Source organism: Scardinius erythrophthalmus (genome assembly GCF_964197995.2).
Source record: "Scardinius erythrophthalmus genome assembly, chromosome: 2".
Lineage (NCBI taxonomy): Eukaryota > Metazoa > Chordata > Actinopteri > Cypriniformes > Leuciscidae > Scardinius > Scardinius erythrophthalmus.
The window spans coordinates 11,596,675-11,617,853 of record NC_138222.1 but is presented as its reverse complement, the minus strand read 5'-3'; the positions used below and the strand labels follow the sequence as shown (position 1 = coordinate 11,617,853).

The window sequence follows — 21,179 nt, the reverse complement described above, 5'->3', positions numbered from 1 at the left end:
TAGATAAAAAACAAACAAAAAAATAGAAAAGTTGCCTTTGCAACTAACTGATTTGAAATAAGTACTAAAATTATGATTATAAACTAAAACAATAATTGAAATAAAGCTGAAATAAAATAATATTAGATAAAACTAAAAATTTACCTTTGCAACTAACTGAGATAAAATAAGTCAAATTACTAAAACTACAACTGAATTAAAATAGACATATATTTAAAAAATAAAAGCAATAAATGACAAATCACATAATATTTATGAAAATAAAAAGGTAATTTAAGATATTAATAAATACTATAATAGTATATAAATGATACTGAAATAAAGTTTAAGTACTAAAATTATGATTACAAACTAAAACAATAAAGGAAATAAAGCTGAAATAAAATAAAATATCAGATGAAAAACTTCAACTTAAATAAAACATTTTAAAGTTGCAAATTTCAACTAACTGAAATAAAAGTTAAATTACTAAAACTACAACTGAATTAAAATATTTAAAAAAATGTAAGCAAAAAATGACAAAATCACATAATATTATGAAAATAAAAAGGTAATTTAAGATATTAATAAATACTATAATAGTATATAAATACTAAAATAAGACTCTCCAACACTAGTTGGATGTTGTAGTTGTATGTAAGAACAAAAATGTAAGAACAAAAAAAAGAAAAATACATCACACAAGGAACGTTTGTTATGTTGGGACAGTGATTCGGATTTAGTGTTTTGCATGAAAGCAGTCTGTAACACTGACTGGTGCCATGGACCTCCTCCCCGGTGAAGCGGATGTTGAAAGCATAGGTGGGGTCTCCTCCACTGGCTATCCGGACACACAGCTGAGACGACGGGACACATGACAGCTGGCGTGCAGCCTGGCAGAAGTATGTGTTCTCTGCTGCGCGCATCTCACCTGTAATACACAGGTGTAAGTGTGAAGAACTGATAGCACAAACCATCTTCTGCGTGAGTGATGCTTCATTCAGTTTACCTCCCACTATCTCCAGTGGATCGAGTGTGATCTCAGGGGCAGCGTGGTCCGCAGTCCGCTGTACTGTTGCATTCAGCACCCGGTTCATAACAGTCACTTTGGTGTCGTAAAAAATCAGGCCTACAAATTAAATAAAGAGAAAAAAAGAAGCCTTGGGAAAAAGAAGTGCGCTCAATTGTTTTGAATGTGGAATTGCAGTGACCCCTGGAGTCGTTTGGATTACTTTTATGATGGATGGATGCAGATGATGTCTTTTTGGAGCTTCAAAATCACTATTCACTCCCATTATAAAGCTTGGAAGAGCCAGGATATTTTTTTTATAACTCTGATTGTGTTTGGTCGAAAGAAGAAAGTCACATACACCTAGGATGGCTTGAGGGTGAGTAAATTATGGGACAAAGTTTGACTTTATTTTTGGGTGAACTAACCCTTTAAGTGAAAATATTACATTAATTTCACACTTAAGTATATTATTTCTGCAGTAAGTATTCTTTTTTTTAAAAAAGCATGCTAAAAGTGTGCTTTTTCACAAGGGAGTATATAAAATATTGTCAAAATTAATTATCACACAAAATTATGTCAAAAGGCACATCTCGGCGAGTATCCTCATAAACAAACACAGTCACTTGTGTCTTAAGTAGAAAGAAAGAAAGAAAGAAAGAAAGAAAGAAAGAAAGAAAGAAAGAAAGAAAGAAAGAAAGAAAGAAAGAAAGAAAGAAAGAAAGAAAGAAAGAAAGAAAGAAAGAAAGAAAGAAAGAAAGAAAGAAAGAAAGAAAGAAAGAAAGAAAGAAAGAAAGAAAGAAAGAAAGAAAGAAAGAAAGAAAGAAAGAAAGAAAAGAAAAAAGAAGAAAGAAAGAAAAAAGAAGGAAAGAAAGAAAGAAAGAAAGAAGAAATAAAGAAAGAAAGAAAGAAAGAAAGAAAGAAAGAAAGAAAGAAAGAAAGAAAGAAAGAAAGAAAGAAAGAAAGAAAAAAAATGGAATTATATTGGATCTGTGCATTGTCTTAAAGTGATAGTAGCCCAATAAATCTACTGACGTCTATGTCATTATGTTAATAAAAAAAAAAAAAAAAACATCTGTAGCTTTAACAAAGATTAATGCAGTGTTATTTTACATTTGATTATTTAACTTAAGATTCACTCCCCTTCAAAGTCACCGCAATCATTCTAGAATGATTAATTCATTCCAAATAGAGCTATTCAAGTAATCTGGTGAATTTTCATATTACCTTTTGACTAGTAACCAAAAGTCCAAATCATAGTCTCTGCTGCACCAATTTAACTGATATAAATAGTGTAGAACATTGCATAGAAACTGTGTCTATTCCTCGTTTAGTGAGATCAAATAATAAATCTACTGCAGGATCTAGAAAAAATCTAATTGTTATTAAACCAGAAAATGTTGCTATTGGTAATCAAAAACAATTTCTAAAGCTAGGTCTTCTAAACATTAGATCACTCACACCTAAGGCAGTTATTGTAAATGAAATAGTCACAGATAATAGCTTCGATGTACTTTGCCTTACTGAAACCTGGCTTAAACCAAATGATTATTTCGGTTTAAATGAGTCTACTCCATCAGGATACTCCTATAAGCACGAACCCCGTCTGAATGGTCGTGGCGGCGGTGTTGCAACAATCTATAGAGATTTTCTCAATGTTACTCAGAAAACGGGTTATAAGTTTATTTCATTTGAAGTACTTGTACTAAATGTTACGCTCTTAGATGTTCGAAAAACATCCCTATTATCTCTAGCCATGGCTACCGTATATAGACCGCCTGGACCTTACGCTGATTTCCTAAAAGAGTTTGCAGATCTTCTCTCAGACCTATTAGTTAACTTCGATAAAGCATTAATTGTTGGAGACTTTAATATCCATGTAGATAATCAAAATGATGCGTTAGGGGCTGCGTTTACAGATTTATTAAACTCCTTTGGGGTCAAGCAAAACGTTACCGAACCAACTCATCGTCTTAATCATACACTCGCATACCTGCCAACCTTGAAATTATTTTTTGCGTACTGACAGCGACGGGGGGGGGGGGGGGTGTGGGGGGTGTGTGTGGACGGATGGGACGGCAACGGGGGGGGGGGGGGGGGGGGTAGGCACGACGACGACACACACATGCATTATATTGCATTGCATAAAATGTGTGCTGGACAACTAGTCTAAAATTAAGAAACCACTATAAAACTGTAAAAAAAAAAAAAAAGACAATTAAGATAGGCTAGTTAATTTATTATTTCAATATCCAAATATGATACTAAATACCACAGGGAAAGCTTCTATTTGTGACGTGCTGTCTTTGCATTTAAACATTGCGCATTTTAAACAGGACACGCATTAGCTGAATAAATGTTAGCCAAAACATAGCCTATTTATAGAAAACAGTTGACAATGAATAGACAGGAGTCCAATAATTGCATAACGAATCACTTATTCTAAAAAGAATGTCAAGTATACCGGTAAGTTAGACGAATCCGACATATAAGGGCTGTTAACAGTAAAACGTTCGTCATTTAACGAATTTTAAAAACAAGGATGGATAATACAAAATGCTTTCTGGCATTTTCACAGAAAAAAAACAAAAACAAAAACAAGCAAGAACAAAATTTAAACTTAACCCGTCAAATTTAATTTTACAATCTTCTCTCTGTGCGCGCGTCCGTGTTTGTGAGAGAGCTCGCGCAGCACTGATACAACGGTACTTTTTAATCCATAACTAACACGCTAGTTTTCATTCAAAACAAATATGTAACATAATTAGGTACTTTAGTTATTATTAACACAATAACGTAACACATGAAGGCTACGTTTCTTAGCATTGAGAATTAATTAATAAACGCCTGTTTCTCCAGACTCGCGCTATCCGTAATCCACAAATGATCACATCACTTTCATAATCACGAAGCCATAGCGATTTCAAGTTTATTAAGATTTATTGTTCAGTATTTCTTGAGCATTTTATTATTTGCGTGACTGAATGAGGTCTTCCTCTTTTTCTGAGTGACCATGAAGAACGGAGTATTTTAAGATAAGCCATGCGATCCGTGTGATCATAGAATCCATAGGATTAGGTTAACTCAGTACAATATTTCAACTTTCCATATCGAGCCCAGCCCAGCCCGTTTACCATTAGGAGTCAGATGTAGCCTACAGTGACTACTGTAACGTTACTGTCCTCGCTTATGAAATCAGCCAGACTGCGGCCGCGGGAGTGGAAGGCGGATCGAGCGGGATTCTTTATTGGTGTCGATTTTCAGTCTCTTTTTAATGATAGGCCTTACGCATCTGTCAATCATCCCCGCTTGCTATTTGGGGAATGAATCCAGCGCTATGATTGGTCGAACTCTTCTTCTTTTGCTGTTGCTTGATTTGAGGACTGCGCGTGCAGAGGCGTCACCAGGTTTTTGCGTAGTTTAGACTAACAAATCGTACCAGCGTACTTTGATGTCAAAATGCGTATCCGCTACGCAAAATGCGTACAGGTTGGCAGGTCTGCACTCGATTTAATTATATCACATGGAACCGATCCAACCGATATAGATATCATTCCACAAAGTGACGATGTCACTGACCATTACATGGTAACTTGCATATTACGTACTCCTGTAATATATCATGCTGCGCCGCGTTATCGATTAGGCAGAACAATCCTTCCATCCACCATAGATCATTTTTCAAATAGCTTATTGGATCTGTCTCAGCTGCTCAGTGAACCCAAACAAACAGATGAACTTGAGGAATTAACTAGCACTATGAGCACCATTCTCTCTGGATCATTGGATATTGTTGCGCCCATTAAATTAAAAAAGGTCAGAGAGAAAAGTAAAGCACCATGGTACAACAATACTACGCGTGTTCTAAAGAGAGAAACCCGTAATTTAGAGCGTAAATGGAAACAAACTAACTTAGAGGTCTTTAGAATCGCATGGAAAGACAGTATGTCACGTTATAAAAAGGCCCTAAAAGCGGCCAGGGCTGAGCATCTCCGCAAACTAATAGAAAACAACCATAACAATCCTAAGTTCTTATTTAACACCGTGGTGAGACTAACAAATAAACAGATGACTCCTGAACAAAATATTCCATTACAGTTTAGTAGTAATGATTTCATGAAGTTCTTCACTGAGAAAATAGAAAACATCAGAACCACAATTGTAAACGTTCAATCCTCAATCGCGCCTTATAATTCAGCCTCAATTATCACCCCGCAAGAACAATTACAGTGCTTTACAACTATAGAACAAAAAGAGTTAAATAAACTTTTTACTTCATCTAAAACAACAACATGTTTACTAGATCCTATACCAACTAAACTATTGAAAGAAGTGTTACCTGTAGTGGAAGAGCCTCTCCTCAATATTATTAACTCGTCTTTATCTTTAGGTTATGTTCCAAAAACATTTAAACTGGCAGTTATAAAACCTCTCATTAAGAAACCACAATTAGATCCGAATAATCTAGTAAATTATAGACCCATTTCAAATCTACCTTTTGTCTAAAATACTAGAAAAAGTTGTGTCCGCTCAACTGGGCTCTTTCTTACAAGAAAATGACGTCTATGAAAAGTTTCAGTCTGGGTTCAGGCCGCATCATAGCACTGAAACTGCGCTCGTTAAAATCACAAATGATTTACTTTTAGCTTCTGACCAAGGCTGTATCTCAATATTAGTTTTACTTGATCTTAGTGCTGCATTCGATACTATAGATCATACAATACTCTTAGATCGATTACAAAATTATACTGGTGTTCAAGGACAAGCATTAAGCTGGTTTAGATTGTATTTATCTGACCGCTACCATTTTGTTTATTTAAATGGAGAAAAATCTATCATAACTCCAGTAAACTATGGAGTGCCGCAGGGATCTGTGTTAGGCCCTCTATTATTCTCAATATATATGCTGCCACTTGGAAATATTATAAGGAAACATGGAATTAGTTTCCATTGTTATGCTGATGACACTCAAATCTATATTTCATCACGGCCGGATGAAAACGCTAAATTATCCAAATTGACAGAGTGTGTTAAAGATATAAAAGATTGGATGACGCGTAATTTTCTTTTATTAAATCCAGACAAGACAGAGGTACTACTTATCGGTTCAAAAAACCACCCACAAAACCTCTCACAACTTTAACATAGTAGGATGTCCTGTTACTTCATCCTCTACAGTAAAAGACCTGGGTGTTATATTAGACTGCAACCTGTCTTTTGAAAATCATATTTCATATGTAACAAGAACAGCCTTTTTCCACCTTAGAAACATTGCTAAGCTACGTAACATGCTATCAGTTTCTGATGCAGAAAAGTTAGTTCATGCATGCATGACTTCGAGACTAGATTACTGTAATGCGTTATTAGCCGGTTGTCCTGCATCCTCAATAAACAAGCTACAGTTAGTCCAAAATGCCGCCGCTAGAGTTCTAACTAGATCAAGAAAATATGATCATATAACACCGATTTTATCATCACTACATTGGTTACCTATAAAGTCCCATATTAATTACAAGGTATTGCTACTGACTAACGGCTTAGCTCCAGTCTATTTAACGGATCTTCTATCGCCCTGTAATCCATCGCGCTCTTTAAGGTCACTAAATTCGAGGCTTTTGGTCATACCTAGGATATCCAGATCCACCAAAGGAGGGAGAGCATTTTCACATTTAGCACCAAAACTCTGGAATAGTCTTCCGGATACTGTTCGTTGCTCAGACTCGCTCTCCCAGTTTAAAACTAGATTAAAGACGCATCTCTTCAGCCAGGCATTCATATAATACTTTTAATCTTACAGTTAAATCCGACCTCTAGCATATAAACGCCAGAGGAGAACTGGCCCCCGACTGAGCCCGGGTTCTCCCAAGGTTTTTTTTTTTCTCCATTAGGTCACCTGATGGAGTTTTTCGGTTCCTTGCCACTGTTGCCTTTGGCTTGCTCAGTTGGGGATATTTAATTTAATTAATCAATCAACGATACTATTGATCAGCATTACCAAACGTAGACGTTCCACTAGAAACAAACATTGATGTATTGTTCTAATTTATTGCTGTGAAGCTGCTTTGATACAGCCTGTGTTGTGAAAAGCGCTATATAAATAAACTTGACTTGACTTGACTTGATATTTGTTTTCATATTACAATATATCGCAATGTTCGTTTTCCAATATCGTGTTGCCCTAATAACATGGTAATTTGATAATATACTATGGTATTTAACACTTGACATTTATAAACATGGTTCTCCAAAGGACTTCAAAGAATACTATGGTACTAGAGCATGTAAAATGCCACACAAGGACTTCCATGAACATTTTCGAATGATGCAAACAAATTGGTGAACCGATTTATTGAGATTTATAGAAATGAATGGAACTCTTTTGCTACTGAGGTGTAAGAAAACACACGAGTTATAAGCGGGCATGACACTTCTCTACTGAAGTAGTCTTGAAGTAGGGAAACTTAAAGGCCAAATAAAAGCACATGGAAATCATTACATGTATATTTACAATGGTGCTTCATTTCATACTGCCAAGAAAATAATAATCAATAGTGTATTCCTCAGCCTGTTCAAAAACACAGTACTTTTTGGCACTTTTCTATTTAGGTACTAAAGAAACAATCCCGTACAAAAAGGCCTGAGTGAATGTTTATGTGATGACTGACCTTTGGCCTCACACAGAAGGGTTGCTATGCTGTTTTGATAGGTTTGCGTCAGCCTTAACTCCACTAATGGCAGGAAGAAGCTCTCCAATGTGCTGTTGAGTGACTGCAGTAAAGCAAACCGCAGTCGCAAACTCTCGACTGGAACACCTGTGGGATCAGAATTACATTCAATGTATATCCGGGCTAAAAACTTGGTGACTGTATAATCTGCAATTTCATGAAAACATCTCAAAATCCAAATCTAGGATAGCATAACATAATATGGAGATGGACTTGCCTAACAAGCATGCGACTTGGGGATCAATGGCATCCTTGGCGTCGACGTAAACTTCATGTGGATGTAGCCGGGCAGGTGTGATGGCCAGATGTCGGCAGAGACGGTTCACAAACTGGACCAGCGCAAAGTCCATCTCGAAGGTCCATTTTCTACTGGCTTTTTGAGCATGACGGGAGTCGATGCATGTGCATCTAAAACAAGAAGTGTTTTTACTTTATAATGACACCACTGAGAACTTTAAAGAGTTACATTCATTATTCTAGTCATTTTAAAAGACTATTCCAAAACTCAGAAACTAGAACAAGTGAGACCTGCAGAAACATGTACGTAGTAGTATGGAAGCAGTTTTGAGGCGGGATTCACAAAAAAATATAAAAACATATAGTGTACAGCAGTTTGTGAATGTAAAAGGTCTGCAATGTTTCTAATATCAAAGTCCAAGACGAATATCCTTGTCTCCCAAAAGAAAGAACCAATTCTGAACTGCTTGAAAGAGTCGTCAGTAGTTACAGTCTTACTTCCTGCATGAACCTACTTGGGTTTGTAACAAATTTGCACAATGCCAGCCTATGGTCTACATTGGCTGCCCGCGAACAATGTCAACTTTGATCCGCCCTCAAACACTGTAGTTGTAGCTGAGGCCTAGAAGAGTTTGGTTTGTGTTGTCAACATGTCGATAAGACGCTGGCATGCACTTTTAAAGAATGAGGACTGAGTTGCCAGGCTCGCATTGATTTGGTAAAACAGACAGCATTGTTACTGTTTGTATCACTGCCGATACAAGTGCTGAGGAAGCTCCAGAGCTGAAATTCAGTATGGTAATGGGCTTATCTTATCTTAAGAAATTGCTTAACTACTTTCTTAAGAAAATGATCATGAATCTGGCCCATTTTCTATAAAAGAGAAGGTACAAACCTTTCAAAGTGCAGGTCATAACCGCATGCCAGGATTGCACGCCAAACACTGCGAATATCCTGCTTGGCTCTGTCTAGAGTAAACTTGTGGAAACCTTCCAGGGTCAAATACTTCTCTTCTGGCACTACTGGGATAGAGGAAGATTAAGATACATGAGAGAGAATCTCATGTGGCCATTAATTTTTATTACTGTTATATTATCTGCAAGTACAGTTTATTAAAAATATACTTTTAAGATTTGAAGCACACTACAAGTGCACAATCAATACAATTAAGTTCAGTTTTTTTTCCTAAGGTAACCATGTACTAGGTTTATGTTCATTTGTACAGACACAAACTCAGAAACCAAGAATGTCAAAGTAGTAACCTTCAAGCTTTTTGGCAGGAGACTTTTCAGGGTCTTTTTCATCAGGCTTGGTCTTCTCTGGAGATTTTGGCTTGAGGACTGTTTTTTTCTCACTTAGCACAGTTCTGGAGAAACAACATTTACCATGTTGTGAGAACCATTAAGAAGTTTAATCATAACTTTATTATGCATTATATGGTATTTTTTACAATTTAAAATTTTAAACAATTTAAATAACTTCTCTATAAAAACTGTTTAGCTTTTAGTGGTTTACTAAGTTAGCGAAAACTGACTGGATGAGCCTAATATTAGTACTCACCTAACACTGTTAAGCATGGACTTCTCTTTGGTCGGGGGTTTGGTGATGGGTCTTTTTGTGCTGACCACTTTGCCCTGGTGCTGCTCTTTGCCTGCCTTGCTGTGCTTGTTCTTGTTGGGCTTTACTGTGCCATATTTACGGAGAATCTGCAGACACAATTACCAAGGTTTTAATAATTTCTACTTTGGCCCAGTCAAGAATTTTGTCTGTTCAACTGTTTCCTAAAACGGATGTAATGGTATAACACAAAGGTGTGGATTACAAGTGCATGTAACAGACTTTAATTATTAATAAATATGTTTCATGTGTTCATGCATCTTAAAATTAAAATTCAGAAAGTTAACAGTACCTATATATGTGTAGATTACATTAGGATAAGTACATTTTCAGTAATCGTAATGACATGAATCAATTATCATTCAAATTTAGCAAAAAGCATGTGGAAAGACTAACCATATGCATTTAGCAGACTTTATAATTATAAAAAAAAAATACTAAATATGTTCATGATAAATTAATAATTTAATATTATTAAATGAATGACTATTCTGAGGACATCACCTGTGTGAGCTGGTCATCAAGCACCTTCTTGGGAGGCCGTACGTGTGTAAAAAACACATGGAGCAGGTTGCCTGGTGTCTGAGAGTTGATCTGCTCTTTGCTGAGATAAATGTCCGATACTTTCACAGGTTTTGTTGGAATGGGGCTCAGCACCTGCTCTGCATATACGCAGCTCTTAAAGATGTCCGTTAGCACATCACGTGCCCCAGGAACCAGTTTGTCTCCTACAAGCACAAAAACTAATAAAACATCTGACAAACTTGATAAAGTTAAAGCAAAACCTTGCAAAAATAATCACAGAATGAAAGTCTAAAATAACACACAATTCTAAGATAAAGAAAGCAACCAACCTCTGATAGATTTATCAAGGAAGTACTCTTCAAGGGCAGAACTCCCTTGAGTGTCAAATAAACTCTGATTTACACTCGAGGCAGTGAGGATCTCCTCATTGGTCATCTCCATTAGCTCCTCCTCCCTTTCAAGATTGGAAAGGCCAATGAGATCACTGCTGTTGAAAAGACTGGCCCGAATCTTCTCAACCTGGGCCCGTGCCCTTACCTGTACAACAAAAGCACAAACAGTAACATTATTGGATATCTAATTTCTTTTTAGAAAGGCTGCAAGCAAGATTTAGCATAACACAGGAAATGAAGTATATCGCTGTCTTAAAAGTGGCCACATAATAGTAAGTGCACTAGAGTTGTCAAAAGTAATGACTTCGGTACCAAGTCGGTAATGAAATTTAAAAAATGTGACGATACCAGCATTTCCCTCTAGCATTTTAGCACTGTGTTGACGTGCTCAACATATATGTCTCTGATTGGCCATTGTGTTGATTTTTAAATTTCAGTACAGACTTGGTACTCAAAAGTCACACCGTACACTGTGCAAATGGAACAGCCCATGAAATAAATGAATTTGAAACATGAACTAATTTAACCCTAACTATGAACAATAGTAATAATGATGCTTGCAAGCAACACTCATATTATTGTTTCTGGTGTTTTATAAGAGCAAATGTCCCACCCACCTCTATGACAGCATAGCCTTTGATCGGTCGTGTCACGCTGGCATGGATGTCTGGCGAGGCAACAGTGTACATGGAGCTCCCATCTGAGACTGACGTTGCACCACTATCCAGCTGCTCCCCAAGGCTGCCGAGACTACCTTGACTCCCTGTGCTACAAAGAGACACATCCAGACTCTCCTGACTGGACACCGTGTGGGGGTCCAGGGGTGCTTGTGGCAGGGAAGGTGCTGTTTGAGAGGTCACCAACTCTTGGTTTACCAGCAGCTCCCCAGCAGCCCTGGAGCCTCCCTGTAAAGACGCCTGGCTCGCTGAAGCTGAGGCGCTCATTGCTGGCGTTGTACTGTTGCTATTTGGGCTTCCTGCAGTGCAATCTCTCTTTGCATCTTGGGGAATACATGCTAGAGTTTCAGCTTTGGCTTTTTTAGGGTCTTCCTCCTGAACTGGAATAAAGATCTCGTCCTTGAAGAGACCACCGTGCGCATTGCAAGCCCTTCGGATTGCATTGCGAACCACGGATTCCTCCAAGTGAGTTGGGATTCCTGAGAGCACGAGCAATCGGCTGTGAGCAGTGGAGCCGACCAAGGCTTGGCAAGCATCTGCAACGGCATCTCCAGTGACGCCCAGACCTTGTGGGTCTTTGTTAGCAAGGTGGCGTAAAATCAAGAGTAATGTCAACCCACGGTGAAACCACAACATGTCTTCTGGCTTCCCTCCGGCCATGTTTATCAAAGCATTATCACATTCTGACGGTCTTGCACCACTTCCAGAACCATGTTTCCCTGAGATGGCAGTTGCTGAAGCAACAGTGACTGCTGCCCGTTCTCGCTTTAGCTTCACTTTTTTGCGCTTCGAAAGCAAACTCGGACTTTGTGGCGTCTGGCCTGGGGATGATGACGAAGAGGACGAGGAATCACTACAGTTTGCGGTGCTCGTAGACGAAGGGGCGCCTACTACCGACGTCCCTGCACCCGTACTGAGTGGCAGAGTCACTTCAGCGACTGCCAGGCACACCTCCATCAGAGCATGGAAGTACGTCGAGAAGCGGCTCCGCTCCGCAGAGAGCGCGATTGCTCCACCGCTACCCGTTGCGGAAGTGCAGGAACCGCCGCTAACTAAACCCCAACTTTGGGTTTCATGGTCGTAAAGCTTTCGTAGTTCAGTTTGAAGAACCATTAGGACTGTTAGGCAGGGGTTGAGAAGCAGTGTAATGTGGCTGGACAGGCCCGAAGGGGTCTTGCGCCGCTCAAAGGCATGGATCTTGCGGAGAAGCTCTGCAAGCAGGTGGAAGATCAGCTCCTTGATGCACGGAGCAAGGTCAGTGGTCCACAAAAGGCCACCTAAACAAAGATAAAGCAAGTGTGACACACAAGCAGTTTTAGTTTTTTTTACATAAAAAAAACTGTATAGCTAGGACCCATTTCTCAATACTTAAGTCACTTTTTCAAAACTCTTCACACAGTTCTCCTAACCAGCTTTCAGGTTGGCACAGCAGTAAATTTTACATTCAAAATGTCTGTAATAGTATGTTTCCTGGGATCCTCGGAGCAAAATGAACATTTCTCACCCAGCAACTCCACAACCTGCATAAGCACAGAAGTGGGCACAGTGTCCAGCTCATCCTCAGAGCGGTCAATCGTTTCTCCTACAGTGTAGGTTAGCAGCTGTTCAGCAAAGGCCATAGCCAAGGGAAACTCAAGAGGCAACGAGTGCAATACCAGCACTGCACCAGGAGGGGGAGATACACCTGCTGACAGGACCAAAATAGAAATTAAAGTCGGCATTAAAACGAAAATTCACCCTCTATTTTCTAAAAGTGTTTCTGATTGATCTTATCCCACGGTCACAATAGACATCGATAGATTAGACTTCTACGGACACTGTGTAGAAAAATAACTAGTGTGAAGAATGACTTTTAAATAAAACATTAAATATTTTGAAATTTTGGACATACAGTATTATATCTACACCACTTTACTGCAACACTGCAATCCTGCAGATTTAAAGTTTGCATTCTTTTAATTCAGCTAAGAGGTCACGCAAGTCAGAGTTCACCAAACTTGAACTTTGGAATGCAGCGAAATTTGCATGAGCTTGCATTTGCATGCATATTATTAGAAGTCAAAGGAACGAAAAGTGTATGGAATAGTGTAACCATTCCTTTATTGTGCTTTATTGCTCCTTTATTGTGAACAATTAACAATTAATTTGTGTATGTTTTAGTTTTGAAAAAAAAAAATTTGAGCAAGCAATTTTTAATCAAAATGTCATAACTCTTCAGTGAAACGTCAAACTTCTCTCTGGTGCAAACCAATTGCAAAGATCATATAAATACAGAATATATAATTGATTATAATGTGTTTTCCAGGTATGTGGTATATAGCATCCCTTGTGAAAAATGAAATAGTTAGCATACTTTTCAAAAAGAGTACTTATTATGGATATATTATACTTCAAAAGAATATACTTAAGTGTGCACTGAATGTAATTGTTTTAGACACTTAGCATGTTAACTGCAATAAAGTGAAAATGTATTATAGTTCAATTTTATATTCAACTATAGACTGAATTTTGACCCACTGAAGTAGGACTTAAGTACTTATTTATATGTAATTTCATAATTACTTTATTGTCTTTGAAATATGGTTAAAATATACTGCTAAATTTACTTTAAGATTTTATGGTAAACTAAAATATACTTTAAAGGCATTTCTATTGAAACTTTTATGATATGCATTTAAGTATATTTGTAATTAAATATTTGTAATGATGAAGTTACAATTTACTACTTAAAATATATTTATGTTAAATGAAATATTGAACGACACTACAGTTAAAATTACTTTACATGTGCTTTAGTATGTTAGTCAACACATCAAAATAAGTGCACTTCTTTAAAGGATGACAAAATGACAAAACAATGATTTAAAATTTACTTTAAAGTTAAACTTTTAATATCAAATGCACTTTATAAATGTGTACTAAGGTTAAGAGTTAAGATATACTACAAGTGCATCTTAATAGACATAAGTATTTTTTTTTTTCACAAGGAATACCCCAGATGCTGATTTAAGTGGCCTCTTTGCTTACTTTTGTACATTAGCAAAGACATTTTTATGTTTATTGAACATACTGAGTACAACCTTATGAGTAGCTGAAATCCGAAAATGTATGTAAGAATGTAACACGTTTTTGACATGCCTAGTTTGACATGCACTTTGTCAGTGGGGATGATGATACTGGGATACTGGTTGGCTGTGGGTGGAGGGGTGAGTCCTGTGTTAGACGGGGAGGCGTCTAGCGGGTAGCACACTGCTTCCATCAGATTCAGCTGGCCGTTTCGTCGCACCTTGTGACCAAGTCCATACACCATTACACGAGTCCAAGGGGCTTTGTATAGAGAGGAACTAAGAAAAAAAATACACACATGAGCATATAGAATATTTAACAGAAAACTGAGATTTTACTTAAGTAGTTTTAGACTTTTACTTTGCAAAGCTCCCTGCTTAGTGCAACTAGACTAATGAAAGTAAGAGGCAAAAACAGGTAATTCAGAAATAATATTATAACTAGCTAATATTATGAATCAATATGAACTCACTCTTTGCGGCAGCTGGCTTGGCTCTCTTTGCAAGAGACGAGCACAAAGGCAGCACCGGGGAAGTTCACATCCATGCTGACCTTGGACTCAGTGATGGGAAACTCTTCCAGTGTAAATTGTTCAGGTGCACTCTGAATTTTCAGCAAACATTAAAGAATGTAACTAAAATTGTAACAACCACTACTAATTGAACATGTTTGGTAGCACTTTATTTTACAGTGTGTGTATTTACAGTGTACTTACCTAAGAAAGTACTGGGTAATATAAGGTAACTACATGGAATATAGATAGGTTTAGGGGGAGGTTTAGGGTTAGTACCTAGTTATTACCCAGTTATTGCAATTAATATAATAAGTAGACTACATAGTATGTACATGGGGAACAGGATGTATAATAAAGTGCAATGTTTCTTAACACACTTAAGTACACTTCTAAGTCCACTTTGTAATAATGTCAAATTAAAAGGTTAACACTTTATTTTAAGTTGTCCTTGTTACAGTGTAATTATACATTTAAGTACGGAGTGAAATTAATTAACAACATGTACTTACTATGGGGTTAGGGTAGGATTAGGGTTTGGTTTAGGGTTAGTTGCATGTAATTATGCTTAATTTACTGTTATTTCTACAGTAAGTACATATTATGTAAAATAAGGACACTGTAAAATAAAGTGTTACCATTAAAAGTTTAATGTAAAAGTACATTTATTCCTATAGCGCTTTATCGTTTCAAAGTAGCTTCACAGTAATAAACAGGAAAATAACCAAATGTAGTAAAAATCATAAATTATGAAAATTTCATTTTTTTTTTTTTACATTTTTTTAAATAAAATTTCAATTATTAATTTTTTTAATATGTCTATACACTTTTAATTAATTTTTATTCAGTTTTGGTGTGAGTTATTTTAATACATCAAGGTAAACTAAATTTTATTTTGGTTCAGTTAACGTTTATTTTATTTCACGTAACAAAAATGTATTTAATGGTTTTAGATTTAACTACAATAACCCTGGTTCAAGAACGGTGTTGATGTTGAAAAGTTAGTGTCATTATCTTATATTAAAGTACATTTTAAATCATTATATTTTAAAAATGGTCAATAACCTATATTAATTTGAATATTGGATACATTTAAATATCACAGATCATAATGGTGGATTTGCAGTGAATAATGTAATTAGCTGCCTGATTCAAAATGCATTGAGTCATTTTCTACATATCTAAATTATAGATGGCTTTCTGATCACAGAAAAGAAAATAATATTAAGAGTAAAATATAGTCATTTTCCCTTGAAAAAAGTATAAGTTCTATTTTTGTTGCAGAATTTTGTTCTCTTATTTATCTCTACTTTCTGCTTGTCACTTTTATCATATACAAATCATGGTATTCAGAATAATACACTGCTATACTGATATAATGGGCACAAACAAGTTGTGAGGCACTAGTACCTGAAGGAAACAGCAGATCTGTTTAGTGAGTTCGAGAAGGCTGTCTTCACCCTGGTGCAGAGCTCTGCTGATGGCCACCGTCAGCCATTCACGGATGGCCTGTGCGTTTCCCTGATAGAAGAGCTCAGTCGGAGAACAGCTCTTGCCCTGGAGCTCGTGGAGAACAGACTGAGCCAGCAGAATAGAGTTAGAACTGATTCTGCCATCTACAGATGGGAAGATTCCAAAGGGAAATGAACAAATACACAAGAGTTTAATGAAAAATGTTTTCCTAGTATATATTAGGTAACAGTTTACAATAACGTTGCATTAGTTAACATGAGCTAATATAAGGGAAAACAAGAAGTAATCTGATTACATAATGCGTGTTACTTGTAATGCGTTACCCCCAACACTGTAAGTAGTTACTTATGCAAGTTCAAATCTAAACCTGTGTTCCTCAAAATATTTGTATGACATCACCTGGCAAAGGTGGAGCCAGCAGCTGATTGGACAAGAGCTGCAGGTGCTCAAGTGTGATGTCTCGTACAGCGGGAATGTGGAAGAGACGTGTGAATGTGTGAGGGCTCTTGGGAGCAAAGATGTTGAGCAATGCCATGCGGCAGTACAGACGCGCGAGAGCACTTTCACAACGCAGCAGCTCCCTGAAACACACAAGCACAGAGTACTTAACATTCGGCTTTAGTGTTGCCTATGAAATATGATGCTTGAAAGTTGAACTCTTTCAGTAAAATTCGGACATTTTTTTTATCTACAATAGGAAAGTGTCTTGAAAAAATGCATTACCGATGAATTTGGATGTTGCTGCTGTCCAGAGACACCAGGCCATTTGCTGCAGCCCTGCGGGACCCGGCTGGCGGCCTCTCTAGCATCTCAATGGGGTACCAATACCGGACTAACACACCCTCACTTCGGAGATATGTCTCCACCTGGACCAGTTCATTGGGCTGAATACATACAAATGAAGACATTTCAGCGAACTTTTAGATTTGTTGCATTTTGAAACAAGTGTATTTAGAAGAGGTTCAAATGCTAGTGTGTATATAAAAATCACATAGCCTATCAAAAATATGTAAGGGCTATTTTAATTTTACGAACAAAATAATGCAATGCGGGACAAATATTTACATTTATATGTTTAAAATGTGAAGCATTTCACATTATTATCCCTCAATCATGAGAGTATTATGCTGCTTTATGCTGATTTCATTACGTTTTTTTTTTTTCTTGGATCCAGATGATTCTCCTTACGTCATAAAGTTATCAAAGTTAAAATGGGCAAAGTAATAAATATAAATAAATAAATATAAATACAAAAAAAATATAAAAATTAAGTAGAATACATCAAGGTGCACAGAGTCAATTGTCATGAACATGCAAAAATTATTTAAATAAGGCTAATTTTCTTCTTTTTTTTTTTTTCACATGAAATGTTTTGATCCCTTTAAACAGAGTGATTTGGAAACTGAAATTTGACTTATGTGGATACCCACAGAGTCTACATCGAGCACGACACCATGCAAGCCAAAAGTCTTCAGCATGCCCCGGATGGCAAACTTTGGTAAGGCTGTTCCACCTGTGCTGCTACAGGTGTTGTTTCCCTCTGGGCAGCGGATGCCCACTGTTAAGCCTGTGGGGAAAATGGTTACATTTTTAACCTGTTATTGTTATAATAAAATAGTACTTGTCGGTGCAGTCTCATCAATGCAATTCTGACTGGTGCAATTATAAAATTCAGTATATATGCATGTACAGTATATGTATGTATAGAACCAATGTGTGATCTCCACAATAGACCAAACAAAAGTAAGTGCACAGATCCTAGGACAAATATTCATGTTAACGTGCGCTTTCACACAGACCTTTGCGGACTTTGTCAATAGTAAACTTATTGGCTTCATCTTTGATGTCCTCGATGGTTGGAAGGTAGAGGTCACGAGGAATACCTCCATTCTCTTCATATAGGAACTCAACAGTCTGACGTGCAATATCCACCATTCCTGCCAGGAATAACAGCATTATTTATCCTAAACTCATGGAGAAAAACTTGTGAAAAAGAAGTGCACATAACTGTATTGAATATGCAATTGCAGTGTACTTCAAATTGTAAAAGCATAAATAAATATCTAGTTCAGTAATCAAGAGGCCGCAGGGTGATAGGTCCTTTACATGCAATCTGCAAGCAATCACATCATCCCCACATGGCACAAGCTGATTAGTCTCTGTTGATCCTGCAGCCAATGAGATTGCTTGCTCAAGGTGCATCATGAGATTGCTTGCTCATTGGCTGCTACAGTGATTAAACCTTATGAGGCGACAAGAATTTTTTGCACACAAAAATACTTTATTCTCTTCTTCTGTGTCAGTCTCTGACGCTGTTGTTTTTTTTAGGCACACAAAAAGTATTCTCGTCACTTCATAACATTAAGGTTGAACCACTGTAGGCACATGGACTATTTTATGTCTTTACTACCTTTCTAAGCCTTGAAAGTGGTAATAATGTTGCACTCAGTCTATAGGGGGGGTCAGAAAGCGCTCAGATTTCATCAAAAATATCTTAATATGTGTTTTGAAGATGAAGGAAGGTCTTAAAGGTTTGAACAGACATGAGAGTGAGTAATTAATGACAGGATTTTCATTTTTGGGTAAACTAACCCTTTCAACTATAAAACATCTTCATTCAATTGCAATTAATATGCTATTAAGTGTCCAAAAACATAACATTTATTTCACACTTAAGTATATTCTTTTAAATCTGTAATAAGTACTATTTTTAAAAAAAGTATGCTAAAGTTACTTCTTTTTCATGAGGAAATGTCTACCCAGCTGGACATAGTGACCACGATTGAATAAATGAACAGGCTGAGAGGGACTCTTTTAGCCATTGTAAATATATAAAAGAGACATTCACCGAGCTGAAGTGCTCCTTTGATCTGATCCAGACCAGACTTCCTCTCTGCTTCATTCCTGAAACGACGCCGAATGGTTGGAAAAACCTTGGTTTCCCACGCTTTCACTAGCAAGGCGTAGTGATCCTCCTTTACAAAGAGACGGCGAGAGAAAAACATAAAAGATTTCTTTGAAAAGACCGTTTGCTTACACTATGTTAGGGGTGTAACTTTTAAAATGCTTTAGAGAAAATTAAGGGCCTAGTTATGAGCTCTCCATACCCTAGGAATGTCTTCATCATCTTCATCATCACTCTCATCATCAGCAATTAGTGGCGGGTGGGCGTTTGGCCCTGAGACGACCAGATTCTCATAGCTCAGTTCTACCTTGTAGTGACAAGAGGCATCGCTATTGTATTCTGTAGATAAAATCAGACCACAAGAACCAAAGTTTAACCCACATGAATCTGATATTCATTACTGATTCAGTCAGATAGCAAGTTTTATTTAGAAGAGGGAGAGACAACATTCAAAAGCAATCTAACCTCATGTACAGTACATGCATACAACTTTTCAAGCTGAAAGTATTAATATTAGTTAATGTTTAAGTCGACACTCACGTTGCTGTGCTGTGACGACCGCCGCAATGCGACACGGAGGACCATGAGAACCAGAATCAGACGCCACACTAGTGCCGGCATCATTGTCGCTGTCGGAGGCCATGGCAAAGGGCAGAGCCTCAAAGTTGGCACTGATCTCCTCTGAGAGGTCCATGCAAAGGTCGGCAGCGTTTCGGTGAGCCTGTCCCTCTGCGTACGCAAACAACCGGCAGCCAAAGTTTGCGTGGATCTTTGTATTCTGAAATTACACAATGACGAATCAGCATTAAAATAAATTATTATTTATAAAACAAGGCTAAAGGGCAAATAAGGAAACCAGTGTACAATAAAGACATTTATAACTAACAATTACATAAGCAACAGTCTCCCTGAAATAAGTTTTTGGATGCTTAAACCATACATAAATAAAACAGAAAAAAAGTCAACTTAAAAAAAAAAACTAAAACTAAGTTTTACTAAAACTTAAATAAATATAAAAAGAATAAAGCTAAATAGAAATATAAACAAACTTTACTAAATTGTAAACTAAAATTAAAATGAAAACTAAAAATATACCTCAACTAATAATAATTTAAAAAAAAATTAAAAAAAAATTTATGAAGACTATAGTATTAAAATAATCCTAAAATAACACCATTTCCTTTTTTTTAGTAGCATATTATTAGTATGCTTTCTGTAAAACCTCTTGCAGGGATTTGTTTCCCCTCACAAATGTATCCAGTAAACCTATAAATGGACTGAAACCATCATGAATCATGTTGAACTTTATGTGCACCATTGGTATGCTTTTTTTTTATCATTTGTTTGCAAACCTTCTTCTGAATGTGGACTACGGGCCACATCCCTCCAGCCACATCCTCTAGATAAGGGGCGAGACGTTGACCACAGTAAGTGAAGTAAACCCTCCCTTTAGGAGGCTGACCGGGTGGAGGTGGAGTGCCTTCCAAACGCTCCCAACCTATACCAGCAACATCACCTGTGTCGAAACATACAAGACAAATCATCACTGGGGAAGCTTGAGAACTTTTCATCAAACCAAAAAAATGTCATTAAACTTTGTGAGTGATGACAAATAGTGGCATTTATAATGTTTTAAAATGGTTGCCTACCAGCGTTGGGGAGTAACTAAACATAGCAACCCTACTAACTTTACATACACTACAGAACAACAGAGAAGCAGCATAGCTTTTTCAGTAACAAGGTCATTTTACCATCAAGCATTGGTCTGTTAATAAAACACTACACTGTTGGTTTTTACAGTACAATTTTTTTTATCTTACTCAGTATTTTTCATAATTTCAGCATAAAACCATGAAAACAATGTTATTTTGCTTCTCAGGTAAATGTATCTTGATTTAATTTTTGCTGTTGTTGATATTTGCATTGGAAAACAAGCTAAAAATACAGAGTGAGAATCTTTTTTTTTTTCAGTGTATGTGATATTTTATTATGCACACAACTTTACAGATGAGGAAGTTGAGTCAATAATCAGTCAATAATAATAATCATCGTGCTCCTACAGT

The 21,179-nt window shown here is 36.9% G+C and overlaps 1 protein-coding gene across 4 annotated transcripts in view; it reads right to left on the bottom strand.

Moving 5' to 3' along the window:
- Positions 1 to 21,179, bottom strand: part of hectd4 (HECT domain E3 ubiquitin protein ligase 4) — a 97,693-nt gene that overhangs the window by 12,144 nt on the left and 64,370 nt on the right. For 2 of the 4 annotated variants that reach the window (XM_081391721.1, XM_081391722.1), the window contains exons 49-70: positions 20,469 to 20,632; positions 19,657 to 19,894; positions 19,319 to 19,455; positions 19,060 to 19,186; positions 18,011 to 18,148; positions 17,642 to 17,778; positions 16,935 to 17,095; positions 16,611 to 16,792; positions 16,149 to 16,354; positions 14,700 to 14,830; positions 14,300 to 14,505; positions 12,666 to 12,845; positions 11,102 to 12,438; positions 10,422 to 10,629; positions 10,072 to 10,295; positions 9,511 to 9,656; positions 9,213 to 9,316; positions 8,846 to 8,969; positions 7,931 to 8,121; positions 7,654 to 7,800; positions 989 to 1,108; positions 755 to 910 (exon numbers count right to left, since the gene is read on the bottom strand). In XM_081391721.1, coding sequence (XP_081247847.1) covers positions 755 to 910; positions 989 to 1,108; positions 7,654 to 7,800; positions 7,931 to 8,121; positions 8,846 to 8,969; positions 9,213 to 9,316; positions 9,511 to 9,656; positions 10,072 to 10,295; positions 10,422 to 10,629; positions 11,102 to 12,438; positions 12,666 to 12,845; positions 14,300 to 14,505; positions 14,700 to 14,830; positions 16,149 to 16,354; positions 16,611 to 16,792; positions 16,935 to 17,095; positions 17,642 to 17,778; positions 18,011 to 18,148; positions 19,060 to 19,186; positions 19,319 to 19,455; positions 19,657 to 19,894; positions 20,469 to 20,632 — 4,764 coding nt within the window. Of the gene's footprint in view, positions 1 to 754; positions 911 to 988; positions 1,109 to 7,653; positions 7,801 to 7,930; positions 8,122 to 8,845; positions 8,973 to 9,212; positions 9,317 to 9,510; positions 9,657 to 10,071; positions 10,296 to 10,421; positions 10,630 to 11,101; positions 12,439 to 12,665; positions 12,849 to 14,299; positions 14,506 to 14,699; positions 14,831 to 16,148; positions 16,355 to 16,610; positions 16,793 to 16,934; positions 17,096 to 17,641; positions 17,779 to 18,010; positions 18,149 to 19,059; positions 19,187 to 19,318; positions 19,456 to 19,656; positions 19,895 to 20,468; positions 20,633 to 21,179 lie in introns of all 4 variants that reach the window. The other 2 variants (XM_081391719.1, XM_081391720.1) reach the window with 2 other exon arrangements.